This window comes from Quercus suber, unplaced genomic scaffold, assembly GCF_002906115.3.
Source record: "Quercus suber isolate HL8 unplaced genomic scaffold, Cork oak 2.0 scaffold_988, whole genome shotgun sequence".
In the NCBI taxonomy this organism is placed as follows: Eukaryota; Viridiplantae; Streptophyta; class Magnoliopsida; order Fagales; family Fagaceae; genus Quercus; species Quercus suber.
Genome location: NW_027070403.1, coordinates 25,436 through 43,083, shown reverse-complemented (window position 1 = coordinate 43,083; position 17,648 = coordinate 25,436). Strand labels below are relative to the sequence as shown.

General features: G+C 31.3%; 2 protein-coding genes across 3 annotated transcripts; both read right to left on the bottom strand.

Annotated features, from left to right (window-relative positions):
• Nucleotides 1–7,724: 7,724 nt before the first annotated feature.
• LOC112016294 (MYB-like transcription factor ETC1) lies at nt 7,725–8,960 on the bottom strand. The gene is made up of 3 exons (XM_024048825.2): nt 8,723–8,960; nt 8,340–8,424; nt 7,725–8,170 (listed from the first exon to the last, which is right to left on the bottom strand). Exons 1-3 carry the CDS (start codon nt 8,772–8,774, stop codon nt 8,083–8,085), a joined length of 225 nt encoding a protein of 74 aa, XP_023904593.1. The 5' UTR covers nt 8,775–8,960; the 3' UTR covers nt 7,725–8,082.
• A 2,238-nt stretch (nt 8,961–11,198) lies between these two features.
• On the bottom strand, nt 11,199–15,816 carry LOC112016277 (protein translation factor SUI1 homolog). Of its 2 annotated transcripts, none has more exons than XM_024048796.2 (5): nt 15,713–15,816; nt 12,231–12,339; nt 11,649–11,839; nt 11,493–11,546; nt 11,199–11,412 (listed from the first exon to the last, which is right to left on the bottom strand). In XM_024048796.2, exons 2-5 carry the CDS (start codon nt 12,265–12,267, stop codon nt 11,368–11,370), a joined length of 327 nt encoding a protein of 108 aa, XP_023904564.1. In that variant the 5' UTR covers nt 12,268–12,339; nt 15,713–15,816; the 3' UTR covers nt 11,199–11,367. The 2 variants fall into 2 exon arrangements, with proteins under 2 accessions (XP_023904564.1, XP_023904562.1); XM_024048794.2 differs by having other exon boundaries at nt 11,649–11,851; nt 15,713–15,815.
• Nucleotides 15,817–17,648: the final 1,832 nt, after the last annotated feature.

Sequence of the window (17,648 nt, the reverse complement as noted above, 5' to 3'; positions counted from 1 at the left end):
CTTTTTTTTTTTAATCCTCATGTATTTGCCTTTAATCCCAGTTTACATGGAGGTAATGATCAGGTGGCTAGGTTATCAATTGTGGTATAGGTTTTTAAGTTGGTATTATATGTCTTTTCTTATTTTTTTTAGTTGGCATTGATAGGTCTGTAGTTGGTATTACACCTCATCATCTGATTATCACTTATGTTTAGGGATGGCAACGGGTCAGAACAGGGGTGGATCATGGGTGCCTCGTCCTTACCCTGTCCCCTTTTTGGTACTGGAAAAGTCTGCCTGGAGTGGGATAGGTAGGGCCGAGGTAGAGGTATTTTGTCATTCTTAATTAAGTGAATTTGTCATTTATGAGATGGAGATGAAAAAGAAAAGGAAGAGGTGGCAATGAGAGTGCCGAGTTTGCAATAGATTGAATTACAAATCCTAGTAGGTAGTGATAGTTTGCATGATAAAAACAGGAATAGTAGAGGCGGCAAATTTTATCATTACAACTACGAACATTCTATGAAAAATCCTTATCTAGCTTGTGTTGATAGGTTTGAGAATTCCATTCATTTAAAAGAAGCTGGACCCCTAAATAGTTTCCAAAAGATGTAGAGGAAGGAATTTGAAGAAGAGCTTGTAATTTAGAAAGACTGTTATATAGGGCAAGGTTGTCAAAATCGAGATCTTACGTAAGGTCGCAGGAGGTAGAATCGGATCGTAAGATCGAATCGTGGATCGTAAGATTTTAGTTGTTTTCAGATTTGAAGCAAAAAACATATTGATAGTGACTTTGTATATTGAATAATCATGTAAATTATGAATCTTCCATAAATAAATAAAAAAAGTAAAGATTTTGATCATATGATATAATTTGCATGTCTTACATTGCTACGTCTATACTAATAAAAAAAATATTTTAGTTTTAACACAATGTATTTAAAAAGTTCAGTGAATGTTTAATAAAAACCAATCAAGTACCAAAACATTAGCACACTTTTTCCTTTAGCAGCAGCTCTTGAACCCTCATCATTACTTAACATTGATAATCAAATGACACAATAGTGATCACACATTCACACTATACGCATGTAACTTTTATTTTTTATTTTTTAAAATTTATAAAGGAAGGCATTAGAATTGTTACTTCATTATTTTTATCAAAATCTCTACCATCATCTTCTAGTTGACAGCCTTTGCTAACCACTCATCATTCGAAGACAAGTTCTTCAAACCAATTTCTTCTTTCACATTTGATGGTTTAGGTGTTTTCTCTTTTATCTTCAAGTTTTACATAGCAAATATCAACTCATTCATTTTATTTTATTTTATTTTTTTTTGTTTAAACAATTTTTTCCTTTTTGAGTGTACTTAAAGTTGTACCAATTTTAATAGAAAATTCTCAATTAGAGGATAATATACCAAAGTTATTTGGTCTTACTATTTCAAATGTACTCCAATTACTTTCACAACCTGAAAAGTTATATGTTAAGCTTAATATTCTTATGGGAAAAAATTTTAATTCAAGAAAGTCATCTCTATATGAGTCCAACCACTTAGTTGATACATTTATGAAGTACAATGTCTTAGTTTTGAGATTACAAATTACAACTTATAAAGATGAACTAAAAAAAAAAAAAAAACTGATTTTTACTTTTTGGTAGGATCCCATACGATCTTACATGATCCTCCATGCGATTCTACAATTTTTATGATCTTTGTGCGATTCTAAACGTTTTGGTGTGGTGGGATTGTAAAATCATGCGATTTTACAACTTAGATCGCGATTTTGACAACCATGATGTAGGGGTATTTTTCAAGATAAAGATTTATATTTTGGGAGACTAAGGGGCCGTTTGGTATGGCATTTTGAGCGACAAATTTTAGTTTTTAAACAATATTACATGTATTTCTACACACTTTTTCACTCACATATATTTCCAAAAATACAATTAATGTTACTAGAACAACGTTACCAAATAGGCCTAACTATTTAGCTAGAGTAATGGCAGTAGGTCTGAATTATTGAAAGAATATGGCTACAAGCCTTTTCATTGGCCCCACTGCCAAGAATAGATGGGTTATTGATGGCCATTTGAATGAAATTTCAAAGGTGAAAGATTACAAAGCTAAAAGTGATTGTTCCGGGGTGATAAATGATCCCCTTGTCAAGGTCACGACACAGGAGTAAAGATTCTTTTGTGACTCCATTCCACGTGATTGAAAATGAGAAAAGAAGAGACAAATATCATTATAAGTTTGATAAAATGATGTGAAAAGTCATAAAACATTAGGGTATTTTGTAGAAAAAAAACCATTCTATTCTCTCGAAAGCTTTGTATAAGTGTAAGCACAATTTCTTGGCAGAAAACCCGCTTGAATAGAGTGGATTAATCTAACCTAGAAAGGTCGAATGTGCAGAGCTAAAAGTTTTGTTCCAATCAATCAATATCATATCATATTATATATAATAAAAGTTGGGCTTAAACGCCATAATTGCGCCACGTAACTTCATCAAATTGCAGAAATTTTAATAAATTTTTAGATTTTAAGAATAGATATATACATATTTTTTGGATAAACATGACAAATCAAGTAATGAAAGAAAGTAGTATTTCATTTACAATTATAACAATTGTGTCTATCTAAAATGTTATCAACAAAGCCTAAAATCAATATAATAGAATTACCTAAGGATAGAATTTAAATAAAAAAGAGAGATCAAAAGAGCATAAAAGAAAAAAAAAAAAAAAAAAAAGAACAAATTTGCATTTTTTTCCTACTCACCAAATTGCAGAAATTTTAATAGATTTTTGAAAAATAAATATAATTTTTTTATGTTTTTATCTTTTTCTCATATAATTTCTAAGTTGATAAAAATTTTAATTTGAAATTACTTCTTTAGATAAAGTTTGATAGACACAAAAACTCAATAATTTAATATCAACTTAACTTCTTCTCATCCATTAAGAAAAAAAAAAATATTCTTAAGCTTCACACTTTCATAAATTTTTATAGATATATATATATATTTTTGTTTTCTTATCTTCTTAAATTGTAGGATTTTTTTTAAAGATTTAAAAAAAAAAATATATATATATATATATATTGTTCTTATCTTCTTCTCCTATAATTTTCTTTAAAAAAAAAAAAATTCAGCTTCACACTTTCATAAATTCTTACTACACATAAAAAAATTGAAGAGTTTTGTTTAGATTTTAAAAATTGCAATATTTTTGATAAAATAGAATTTTAGTTATTATTATCAACTTAAACTCTAATACTTAATCAATTTTTAGGATGTACACAAAATCTTAATCAATCATTGAATGTTTATCAATTTTATTTAAATCATAATTTTGTACTTTAATTCATTAAAAAAAAAACGTCTGTCCTTATTAGTGCTTTGTTTCTTTATACTAATATGAAATTCTATCCATATTTATCCAATAAAAAATGATCGAAGGAGAATTAGTTTAAGTATAAATTATCTAAATTCAAACTTTATCGGATTAAGAAGTTACCTCCTTATCAAAAGCAAAGATTTAAAATCTTATCTCACTCAAAAATACAATACAGGTATTATTTTGCTTAGCCTTGTTTGTCTCTTTACTTCTTCTTCTTTTTTTTTTTTTTTTTTTGGCCTGGCCGCATGTAAATAGTGTTACCTCTAAAAATGTTGGTGCAGAAATGCTTTTCATGAGTACTTATTTTTGATGTTGGAGCTTTCATAATAGAAAAGTGCTACATTTCTCCTCTCTGCCCTACCTACAACCTTGCAGGTAATTTTTTTTTTCTTTCATCAAATTGAATAGATTTTTTGTATTTGTTGCCTTTTTATTATATATAATATGATTTTTATCAACAAGTTTTATAAATAGACTGAAATTCTATGTTTGATCACACTTTTTAGTGTTTTTTTTAGATGTCAATATAGCAAGCAATATATTTGTATTTTTCAAATTTCTTATTACATGATTATTTGTTATTGACATCAATATTTTATAATGGATTTAATTTGTTATGGCTTTTGTTTGGTGTTTTGTTCCATGTAATCTATATTCTTTAATTAAAAGCAAAATTTGCTATCAAACATGAAATTGGATATGAGAGAATCCATCCGTCCAAATTTCTATGTAAGTCTATCTTTACTTAACTCCATTTTTTTTAAAGCTTTTTTTCATTAATGAATTGAGGTTTTGGCTTAATTTTATTTTCAACCGTTTCAATTATTGAATTCATTATTTTTTATGATAAAAAAAATAATAATATATGTGTTCTTAAAGGCTAAAACACAATACAATTACAAATATTACTTTAAGTTAGGGTGTTATATTTATTTATTAGCACGTTAGAATGTTACATTAAGTTAGAGTATTATATTTTTATTTATTATTAATTTAGAATGTTACATATGGATACATATGCTGGTTTAGGGTTGATATAACTTATAACCATTTGAATGAAATCAACACTAAAACAAATTATTTAAATATCAAAATAAGAAATAAAAATTAAATTTCTTTAAAGTGTACAAGTACAATTTATTTTTTAATCTTAAATTTTAAATTAATTATTTTTTCATTTTATTTGTTATTAAATTTAATTATATTATCAAAATATTTTTTATTAAGTCGTGCATTGCATGGGCATAATACTAGCATATATAAAAGCAGAGACCTCATGCGGAAGTGCATGAGGTTCTGCCATGTGGCGTTTTGTATGAGTACTTTTTCGTTTAGCCTTTTACCTCCCATCTTTTTATCAACGATTAGTTTAAGTCATAAATGCAGAAAATTAAAAGGTTTGGCTCTACTCCCTTTTCCAACTTCTTGAACTCTTCCACTTTTAATTTCATTAATTTAAAAAATGAAAGGTGTTCTCCATTCAATGTTAGTTTTCATGTTCTTTTATATATTCCAATTTCACAAAATATCAAAAGGCCAAAAGAAAAGTAGGACGAGAGATAGAGAGACAGAGTGAGAAAATTAGTGTAATATATATATGTGTGTGTGTGTGTGAGAAATTGGCTTTGGTTTCAGGTGCATATGATCTATGCTTCTTAATAACACTATCAAAGCTTGATACAATGCTTTAACAACATATGTGTTTTCTAAAAGGTATGTGTTTTTTGTCTTTATTTATATTTTTGGAAAGTGTTTAATCTTTGTAAGTGATTAAGGTACTTAGTTAAATGTGAGATATGAAATAGTATAAGTTTATATTTCTCTACTCAATTATTGTTTTATTTTTAATCTCTTGGCATGTATATTTAGTTTTGCGAATTAGAAATTATAAACCTTAAATCTTAGATATTTAGACTTCAAAAGTTCATGTGTTTTCTTTTTAAAAAAAAAATACTTCTAAAAAAACGAAAAGGAAATAATAAAAAAATTTTATATTGGAAACATCAAATGTAAGAACTAAATATACATATACACCTGATCAAACAAAAAAGGGCATATAGTGGCATTTTTAGAGTCTAATTAATTATGGTTTTTTATGGATATATTGTGTTACAATTTTTTTTTCATTCATTATTTTAGTGACGTATAATACATAATCAAAATTAATTTTTCAAACATTATAACACATATGAGTATTATAAAATAATTAATAGCGAACACGCGCATCGCGCAGGACATCCACTAGTCTTATATAATGCATTGCAAAGACTTACTAGTTAGAAACTTCGAATTGTTGGATAGTTTTCAGATGTGGAATTTTTAGAATTTAAACCACTTTGGTGTGATTCAACCACAAAGAAATAATACCTTGAATAAACATATTTTGAATGAAAGAGCAAATATGTGATTCCAAAATATTCAAGCATCCTTGAAATTTTTTAGGATGAAAGTCATCCGCGAGCCTGCAGCTTTCATAAGGTTCAGTGAAAACAAAACATATTGAGAAGACCGGTTTAGACGCCCCAAGGTTTGTTATGCAGTGGATTTATAAATTATTTACCAATTAAACCAATTATGTAAACCCAATTTAAGTAATTTAAAAAGTCACCAAATCTATCAAGTAAGTAATAAAAAGATAACACAGCGATCTAGCAACATAGTGGAAAAACGTTGGAGAATGTCTTCGAAGAAGAATAGAAATTTATAATCTAAAACAAAATTTTTGTAACCTAGACTTTACAATGTTAGTAGATGAACTCGAACTTATTGTTGTGACCCACAACAGTTTCAGAATTTCCAAACTACTTGTAAATGGACCACCTCACAAATAACCTGTCTGTGCTAATGACCAGAAACCTCTTATCAACTACTCTAAGGTACCGACTTGAAGCTTCAATGACGTAATGAATTTCACTGGACTGTGGTTTCAAGCTCTTTATCAAACTCTAGACAAATGCACTTTTTTAGCTACTTCAATATTCTTTGATCTTGTGGGTTCCAATTAGCTCTAATTAGTAAAGTCTCTGACGGTTGAATAAAAGATTTGGAGTTCAATCCCTGTCTACACCGAAAATTGATTGGTGTATTGGTCTGATAATAAAGAGCTATCATCAAAAGCAAATGCTATAGGTTGAAACTTTCTCTAAAAAAAAAAAAAAAAAAAAAAAATCTTTGATCTAGAACAAATGAACAACTTTTACCGATACTATTTCAAGTACATTCTCAATGGATATTGTCAATCTAAAAGCTCACACATTTTCTTATTTCTTAATTTGTAAGTACAGGAGAAATGCATACTACCAAAAGCAAAGTACGATTTAGAGGGCTTGAGAGTTGAGACATCTAGGCACTCATGTTGTCTACCAGATCATGTTACTGGATCTCAATAAGGTTGAGGCCAAACTATGGTTAAATTTATGTAGATTGTTTGCCTCCTTATTATAGTCTAAATTTCTGGAATATGTTCAAACTAAATTTTAAAAATCTAAAAGAGTCAAGATTGTCAAGTCATTTAAAATTTTAAATGATGTAACTGTCAATATACTATTAAATCCAAAAAGTAAAATCTTAACCATGAAATAAGTGAAACAGAGAAGATTTAAAATGAAGAAAATCTTGTTATTAGGTCCTCACTTAATCAGATCTTAAAGACATGCAACCTCTCCCTCTCCCGTTTATCCTTGTTTTGAGAAAGAAAGAGAGATTTGGATCATGTAAATGAACCTATTAGTACTTCATGCGCATTTTTAAGGATTCTTCAAGAGGATAATTGCCTTTTGGGTATAGATTGCTAGGTGAACACATTGAATTATCTTACAATTTTACTACCTATTACACAAAACATCCACTTTTTGCAGGGTTAGAGAGGTATAGTGGTTGGCAATCTTACCTCTAATTTATTGAAGAGACTGATTTTTAGACTTACACTCACAATTTGTCGTTTATTTTTTATTTTTTATGAAAGACACTTGTCATTGCATCGAAGCTAGACCTTTTTGTAATTACATTGCCTAAACCTTATTTTTTAGTGCATTCCGGATTAGCCTGCCAGATCCAAAATAATATTCTTATCCACATCACCATAGGGTCAGTAAATAATCCAAAGTAGGATTATTTTATTTTTGTTTTTCGCAAAGATCTTTATGACTAGTTAGCAATCAACGACAACAATTATGGTACAAGTTTATTTTTTCCAAACAATTATAGTACATTTGTTTGTATTTTGAATTTCCGGACATAAATTATTGTACTTGACTTTGGACCCAATCGTAAGCCTCTTTTGGAAACAAGAAGATAAACAGGAGATACTTTGGATAAGATTACGGATTGCCTAAGATCAAACTTCAAAGGATCTAATTTTGCTTTTATTGATAAGATAGCTGAAGGAAACACAAAATCCAACTCTGATGAGAAGCCATTTCCATGGCACAATGTTTTCGTACAATACATCATTCAAGACTAGCTAACTTGAGCACAGGGATATTTTGTACATAGGAACTCAAGGAATAATCATACTGACGTTGAATCCTAATAGCAAGAACATAAACAGTAAAATCCAAAACGTCAATCGTTATGTCCTCGAAGATGGTACGTTAGAGAGCAATTGTGAGGGATATTGATGAATCCATAGAGTTCTTTTTTCTCAAATAAGCTTTTGGTAGAAAAGAATTAAACACCAACATGAGTTCTTCTACATTCATTCACTTGTTGAGTATCTTGTAGTCCAGTACTTCTCAATTTCCTCGGCTGTTCTTCCTGGGATCCTCCCAGCTATTAGAGCCCACCTAATCAAAGTTACAGAAATTCGACTGAGAAAAGCTTTCTGTGCCTTCACAATTTTTTTAAACTTTTTTTTTTAATCATGTAATGCCACTGAATTACAAGACTGTTAGTTGCCTTTACAGGGCTTTGAATAAAAGCATGAGAAAAATTAGAATTTTAGAACAAACCCACCTCTCTCCTACAAGATTGAACATCCTTATGATAAGTGTCTCCTCATCTTCAGAGAATTCATGCTTGGTCTCTTCACTTGTTTCCTCTGAAATAATAATCCAATATTAGTAAGGAGAGCTAAATTTACTTCTAAGGACTTAGTATCAAGTTAGTAGAATTCCAAACCAAAGACAGTAAATATTTGAGCACAAAAAAATACATGTATGTGAACAAAACGATATGGACCCAAAATATATATGTAGGACCCGGGAAGCAAAAAAAAACTATCTTAGAAATCAAGCAAGGAAGATGTGAAAATGACTGTCTTTGAACAGGATTATAAGCTTATAAATGCACTTGTGTGAGAAAAAAGAGGATGTGAAAATTTATGTCAAAAGGGATACCTTGAGTGTATGTAGAAGTTTCATTGGAAGAAGAGTGTTCGGAGTCGGCCATTAGGAACAAGCTTCTGTGAAAAGAGTAAAGAGCCAATGTAGAATTGTGTTTATAGCATTGGAGGCGCTTAAGTAGTAGATATTAATAGTAGGGAGTGCATAAGCATGTTTGAGAATAAGAATGGACGTTGACATAAGTTATGAATGGTAGTTGAATAATGGGAGCTATCAAGTCTCAAAACAAATTTGATGGGTAGTTGAATTGCTCGGATGGGAGGGAGTTTATACATTGGTATGTGTGTGGTGTCACTTTGTGTAATTGTTCTGCATTTTGTGACATTCGCAGTGATGTACAAATTTTGAAATCCATATTTCACTTGGAAGCACGGGGAGGTGCCAAGGGGGGTCATGGTCCCCCTAGCTTTTGAAAATTTCCATTAATCTTCTTTTACATTTGGTAAAAAATCTAAAAAAATACACAAAAATGTATTCACTGGCCCCCTCAAGAAATTTTTCTGGCGCCGCCACTATTGGAAGGACATAAAATATTTGTTTCTTTACCTAGTCCATGAGTTCCACATGAAAATTAGATTACATGTTCTTTAATATTGTGTTAAACAATTTTGGTGCATAGTAATGGAAAATAGACTGCATTAGAGTCAGTTCAGCCTGCCAGAAATTTTGCATCAAAACATCTAGCCGTAAAAATATGCCCTCTTCAGAGTTCCCTCCCACATACCATGCATCTCTCTTGAACAAAGCATACACTATTACAAAGCCCCTAAACCATAGACATTAAGATGATATTGTTTTGATTCTCCACACACAAAAAGAGGGAAAAAGAAAAAAAAAAAAAAAGAAAAAGAAAAAAAAGAAGAAGATATATTGTGAAATTGGAGCTCTCTGCATAGTTTGGATGGAAATTAATGTTTGCAGAAAAATCAAATATTTTGCCATAGGCCTTATATTTTTTCAATAGTATGATTTTGAGCAATTTCTAGGCACTTGAAAGCTATTCACTTATTTTTACATAAACATAACTGTCAGCCACGTTAAAAACAGGTGGTTCCTCTTAGGACCTTGGCTGGATATGTTTGGAACCAGCTAGGAACAGAACAAAAGTTAATAAAAACATGAAGTTTTACATTCATGAAAATGTTAATCTGGCTGGTGGTATGTCTCAATCCACAAACCTTGAAGGGTCCCAACAATATCTTGATTGCCTGGTAGAATGACTTTATCCATAAATCAGTACTGGAGGGTGAATCACTGCAGAATATTTGGCCTCTGAATTATACCATTTGATTGAAGAGAAAAAGGACCCACGTCCCTTTCTATCAAAGGAAAGTTAATAGCACTAAGATAACCCCACTTAAAGCCTTCTTCTTTGTTTTATTTGGATTAGTGAAAAGTATGGACTTGATGGCCAAATTTCGGGTTCATTTGTCTGTTGAGTACACTTTTAACGATATCTTAAATTTGATAATGAGCTTGTGCATTACCCTAAAGCAGCAAAGGGATGAGAAGAGTTGACCTGGTATTATGGTAGTAACTAGGAGCATAATTGGCAAGACAATTCCAAAAGTAGGTGTGGAAGATAGAACTTGTGATAAGTACCTAGCAATTACGAGAAAATCTAAGACCACAATTTTTTTTAACCACAACCACAATTGTGATGTGGTAGATTGTGAATGGGAGTGAAAAAATGGTGGGTCTATGTGAAAGTGATAAACAATCACTCACAGTTGGCCATATTAGAATTGTGGCAAAAAAAGTTATAGTCCTACAACCACTTAGCAATTACTAGATGTCTAAAAATTTTAGAAAATTACCTAATCTTGAGTGCTATGCAGGATGAGGATCCATTTTTAGTCTTTGGGTAGAAGATCATCTAAAGGAACTTTTAATTTGTAATAATCTATTATATTTTTCTTGGCAAGGTTTGAATGAAGTACTTATTCATTTCCACGCCACCTCACCGTCATAACATATTATATTCAAAACAGTTGAGACTGCAAAACATTCTTACAAATAGAGCACTGTTTACGAGTTTCCTAAGTACAAGTAATATATATTTTATCAATGTAGGTTGCATAACCGTTGTGAGACATCATTTTATTGCATTATGCTAATAGATTACGAATGAGGAGTTAGCATAATGAATCTTTAGAAAACAGAGAGTAAAAGAATGGTACATTTTTTTCAAAGCTTAATCGAAAATCATTGCCATGAGCATTGGTGCATTGAAATTTTCTCCTCTGCCATACATATCAAATGCTTTCCATGCACAAGGAGTCAATTTTTTGCGTCTGAAAGCAATCCACGGACGTGACATCCTTGAACAAGCTAGTCGTACCGTACGATTACTAATTTGTTAGGTTCTTAGTTTTCTTAATGTAGACAACGTTTTCCTTGCGTCCCAAATAATGTTCTTTGGATAGCAATTAACAATGAGGTCATTGCAATGGGATATAATACTCGCACATAGACAAAGATGGTATTTTATTAATGCTTGAGAATATTATTTTAACAGAAATTGAAAATACATTATAGACACTATATTCGAGTCTTAGAGCCATATAAATTGTATGATCTCTTACATGAAACAGCAGTTGCAAACATTTCAGTATATCTGCTACTGCTGAGAGTGCTGCTTAAAAACCATGAATCTTGACATGTTCCTTCTTCGCAATGCCAGCCTATTGGCCGAACCCCAATGTCGATGGTTTAGAATTCAGAAATCAATATAGAGCAACAAATTGAAACATTAAGAAGTTACCTGAACTAGAAAGGTAGAAACATTCTTTCGTTGATCACCTTGAAGTTGAATGACCTGTGCACATCAAGAATTTTATTCAGTTTGAACATTTGAACGCTCACTATCAGTGAGAAAGCTAGGAATCTATTATAGTAGCACATAATGTAATATAAGCACCTGCCCCAGCTCTGGATCCTGGACAACAGTACCATTGCAGCAAAACTCTTTCTTAAGGTCCTTGAGTATTTTACTATAGCTGAATTCCTTCTTCAAGCCCTGTACAGTGGTCAAGCGTTTCCTACCATTACGCTGCTGTATACGCACATGAACGTACCCCTTTGCCCCGGCAGAGTCCTTATCATTAGCCTCTGCAAATGGATCTGCCCATCAAATCAGACAGGATGCACACAAAAGCAAACAACAAAAGTCAGCATGTGCTGTTCCCATTGTCATCTAATGACTTAAATTATGGCATGACTTCTGCAACAAGTGCTTACACCCTGGATACGTTATATTCCAATCCAGGTTACAAAGTAATCCGGTTTTAAGATCATTATTATTTTTGGATTTTCTGTTTTTCGAAACCTTGACTACCTTGTCGAGGATCAATAGGTAACCCCAAAATTTTGAGGCTAAAGGCTTGGTGGTTGTTATTTTTCAAAACACAGCACTTGACAGGAAACAACATAGAGAAGAAAACTTATGCAGGATACAGGTGCATTTATGAACACAATTAAATAGAGGATCGAAAAAACATACCGAAGGCACTAGGTATTTGGATGTCGAGTTCAGACATGAAACTTGGTATAGGAGATTGAAGAGATCCAACACAAGTTCTTTCTCCCCTTCTAAACACAGATGCTCACAGCTGAATCCAAGTTAAAAATCCCATCAGTCCCAAAACACTAACATGGTTACAAAAGTTTTGAAATTAACAACATATCTTAAGGGAGATTGAAGAGGAGCAAAAAGAGTTGGACCACATTTACTATTTTCTTTTGTTCTTTTTACCTCCATTTCTATACAATCTTAAAGTAATTTACCCCTTTAAATTTTAAATGGTAACTTTGAAAGCTTATGACTTATTTCATTCAAGTAAATCATATCAAGCCACTAACTTCTACTTTGCCCTGTATTCTCTCAAATGCTCCCATCAACTTTAGTGAAAGGGAAGAAAAGGACAAATCTCCCGCCCCCGCCCCCGCCCCCGTGCCCACCACCCCCACCCCCCCAAACAAANNGGTGGGGGGGGGGGGGGGGGGGGGGGGGGGCAAGGATAGTCAGTGTGCATCACTTTATCACAATATAATGGTTGCTAAAGCCTAAAGAAATATCTTTAAAAAATAAAAGACAGATCACACAATATAATGTTCTCAAATTCAAAATTTTAAGACCTAGAAACAATTTAAAATAGCCAAAGCAGAAGAGTTCAAGGGAAATTCTGGATGGAAACATTGAACACAAGAAGATAAAAAGGCTTGTCCAAGGAAGTGATAAAATGCCAATGGCACTAACTAGTGTATTAATCCTTGAACATAATTCACTCTTCATGCTCCCAGGAATTTTTCTTTTTCAATTATTTGTCTTAAAGAGTAAGTTTGACTTCAATAGGAGGTGGAGAAAGAGATTCAATCATTCAAACTAGAAACCTATGCTTCATGCACAGCCAATTATGATGCTCTTAAACTAAACAAGTAATGGCAGAAAATAAATTTCTAGCTTATGTGAATATAGTATATATTGAGTATGTCTTCAATTCAAATTGACAACATGAATTTCCATAGAAACTAAGTACAGCTGCATCTCTCAAATTTACAAAACGATTTATTTATATGACACAGGCAGTAGGCATGTGTCCAGAGAAGGTATACACAGATATTGAATTGTCCATATAACATAGTTATTATTTCGGTAACAAAACAACAATCTAATTTTATATGTTTTTTTCCCCAATTACACTGTATGACTAATGAGATCCATATATTAATAGACAATAAAAGGGTGTCTAAATTTTCCAGTGGGTCTACTCACATGCATGCACCTGACAAGGTTTCTATCTCATGTGTGCAGAAAGTTCCTTCCCACTACCAAATGAATTATGTTAGTCAGGACTACTTTTGCTTTGTTCTTAAGACACAGTTATTGGAACTTACGGCGGCCACCCCATTATGTTTGTGCTTTATTAGATGGAAAATGCAAACGAGTGCCCTAAAAGCACTAGTTAATAATTCATTCAAAGAAAGTTTTTATGAAAAAAAAATAATTAATATTTTGACAGTTTTTTTTTTTTTTTTTTCCATAAAAATGGTATCAGAACTTTCTTAAAATGGATTATTAACCAGTGTCAGTAATTAATTAGGGCACTCGTTAGCATTTCTCTTATTTATTAAGATATCAATAATTTTTTTTTTTTTTTGATAGGTCAGACCAGATTTGATCTCAAGTCTCTTGAGTTGTATTAAATACTCCATGATGATTACTCATCTTTTTCAACAATATAAAGTCAACTGGTTCACAAATAACACTCAACCACCTTGGATTTGTGTGTGGGTGTCAGTGAATTGATAACAAAGGTGTTTTACTTTTTTCTTTTCCTTTCAAACTATTTGCATTTCGGCTAAAATGATCTACTTAATATTCCTTAACGTATGTCCTTAGGTTAAGCCTATAATTATAATAGTACAAACAATCACCACAAATGACAACCATCAGTAGTTTGGGGGAATCAAACCCAAAAAGTTTGGTCACATGGGATTCTATGACCTGTGTTTTCAACAAGAAGCATTCATAAAATCACGAAAAACATTGCTAATCAACTCTCTCTTCTGAAGGAAAAAAATAAAAAATAAATAAATCCTTATTACTTGCTCAACAAATACAAAAGTCCCCATCTCAAAAGATTTTTTTTTTTTTGGCTAATACTGGGACACAGTAAGATTGAAACTTATGACAGCCACCATATTATGATTATTCTTTACTAGGTCAAGATATCAATAGATTTCTTCTTTCTGTAGGCTAATTTCAATCTCAAATCTCCTAAGTTGTATTTAATACTCCATTAAATGATGATTACTTATCTTTTTTACAAAAATATAAAGTCAATTGGTATAGAAATTACACTCAATCACCTTGGATTTGTGTGTACGAGTCAATGAATTGATAACAAAGGTGTTTTACATTTTTCTTTTCCTTCCAAACTATTTGCATTTCGGGCTATAATTATCTATTTAATATTCTTTAACACATGTCCCTACGTTAAGCCTATAATTATAATAGATACAGACAATCACCACAAATGACAAGCATTTGTAGTTTGGGGGAATCAAACCCAAAAATTCTGGTCGCATGGGATGGGATTTCACGTATTAAACAAGAAGCATTCATAAAATCACAAAAGGCATTGCTAATCAACTCGCTCTTTCGAAAAAAAAAAAAAAAAATCCTCAATACTTGCTCAACAATTACAAAAGCCCCTATCTCAAAAGATTTTTTTTTTTTTTTTGCTAATATTAAGACATGGTAAGATTGAAACCTATGGCGGCCAATATATTATGATTGCTCTTTACCAAGTCAGGATATCAATGGATTTCTTTCTTATGTAGGCCAGATTTGATCTCAAATCTCTTAAATTGTATTTAATACTCCATTAAATGATGATTACTTATCATTTAAATATATATATATATATATATAAAGTCAATTGGTATATAAATAACACTCAATCACCTTGGATTTGTGTATGAGTCAATGAATTGATAAAAAAAGGTTTTTTTTTTTTTTTTTTTTTTCTGTGTCTTTTAAACAATGTACATTACGGCTATAATTAACTATTTAATATTCCTTAGCATATATCTTTAGATTAACCCCAGACAATCACCGCATATGGCAAGCATCTGCAATTTGGTGGAATCAAACCAAAAAGTCTGGTCCCAGACCTATTGCTTTAGTCAAATTTTCTATCATATTATACAAGAAGCATTCATAAAATCACAAAAAGCATTGCCCAACAATTACAAAATTTCCTGTCTCAAAAGCCTTGTAGCTTAATAATATTGTCCAGTTCTTATTATGTGAAGAATCTGTGTTCAAATTCCCTCTCCCACTTTTTGATAGCAAAAAAAGTATAATACAAACCTGAGATGACAATGACGATGACCAGATCATGTAACATAATTCTAATGAAACAATAATTGAAATTAACAACAAACAACTAGTCCAAAAAAGGAAGAAGAGAAAAGTACCTGATTCTAAATGAAGCTGTGAGAGAGAGAGGAAAGAGAGAGAGATAGCTGAGAGAACTAGATAAGTTAAGGAAGGTGGTGGTGTGATTGGATCCTTATATAAAATAAACGATAAAATGACAACATAGTTTTGGCCACGTCTTTGCTTTAATGTAGACAAGCATTCTTGACCATTAAGTTTCAAATTCCAGCCTAACCAAACATTTGATTTCTTCTTCGAAATCCATTTCCCATTAATCGTATGGATTAAAACTGTTGGTATTCTTTGACTGTTTCGGTGGACGGTATTCGTAGTTTGCCAAAAAAACTTGAAGAAATGAGATAAAAAGGGGCATTCATGTTTTTCTGTTTCTTTTTTCCCCTAGTAAAATGAGTTAATTATAGATTAAAACTCCTTTAAATTTTGAACACGCTTGGATTTTCTTGAATACTCTGGATCGATTTGGCAATAAGCTGTCAATGGCCGGCCCAACAAAATTTGGAGCCTAAGGTAAAAATTTTATATGGGGCCTTTTTATATATAAACATTAATTAAATAAAATTATATAATACTAATTAAATTAAGAATAACTTGATGTAAATATAGAAATTGATGAATAATACTAGCTAAACTAAGGTTAATTTTATATAGAAGATTGAATATTATAGTTGAACCAAAAGGAACTTACTTTAACTTGGATGTATGACGTGGGTTCTAGTTATCTAAACTGATAAAGTCTTTAACGGTTGTATAAAAGATCTGTGGTTCAATCCTCACCTACACCAAAAACTGATTAATGTCTTAATTTGATAATAAAAAGCTATCATCAGGAGCAAACTTGAAACTCTCTCTCAAAAAACTTGGATATATGACTATGCATAATTAAGTACAATTGTAATCTAAATTTTAATTTTATAAATTCTTTTTAAGAGAAAGAGATGGATATTATTTGGTGTGTGGCTTAGCAGGAGATTAGTCAGCATTGATAATTTATCACATTTGCAGCATTTTTTTTTAAACATCTTAGTGTTTTAATTGGTTTAAATTTTTATTGGTCTCCTATTTTAAAAGCCTTGTTAGAAATGAAAAAGAAAAAAAAAACTAAAAATACTGCAAAATGTTCACAATAAATATGATTATGACTGTAATTGATGAATTTCAACAACTCAATTTATTTGTGTTTGAATTAATTTTTTATATAATTGGTGATATGTTAGTTAAACCTATAGTAAAATTTATAATATCTTTAGCATTACTTTTTTTTAAAAAGTACCAATTATTTAAAAAATATTATATTTTTATAAAATTTTAAATATTTTACAAAGGGAGATGATGCCTTTTTTTAGTAAGGAAATTTTTTATTTGTTGTGGGCCTTAGGCCTAGGCCTTGGGCCGCCCTGAATGAAGTTAGAAAATTGGATATCGCACCCTACTTTTTACCCAGTCAACTAGCCAGCCAAGAAGCCTAGCCCCTTAGGAAGAAAATACGTGCCACGTAAGCTTTGTTCAACAGTTTGAATGCATAGGCTGTCAATGCATGGCTCTTTTTTTCTTTTTTTTTTTCTTTTTTTTTTCTTTTTTTTTCATTCTCGACAATGAATTGTCAAATGACCCATGGTTCTTCCCCACTTGTTTAGCTCACTAGTGGATGGAATCGTACACATACAGGTGAATGGTAATGTAAAGTTGAGTTGGGGAATTTATCAAGAAAATCTTGCATGACAAAGGTGAGAAGAACCAAAAACTTGAAAAGATAGAAAAGACACCCCTAAACACCAGCAACGACCAAAGAGTTGATCCCTAGCGTCTTGCTTTTTGAATCATAAAGCTTGCTACTCAAAAACCTTAAAAATGGTAGTATAAAAGGAGATTATTACAACATTGGCATTGGGGGCTCTAAAACTCTCAATTTTATACTTTAAAACCTCAAACTATAAATATTAAGCTTCAACCAGA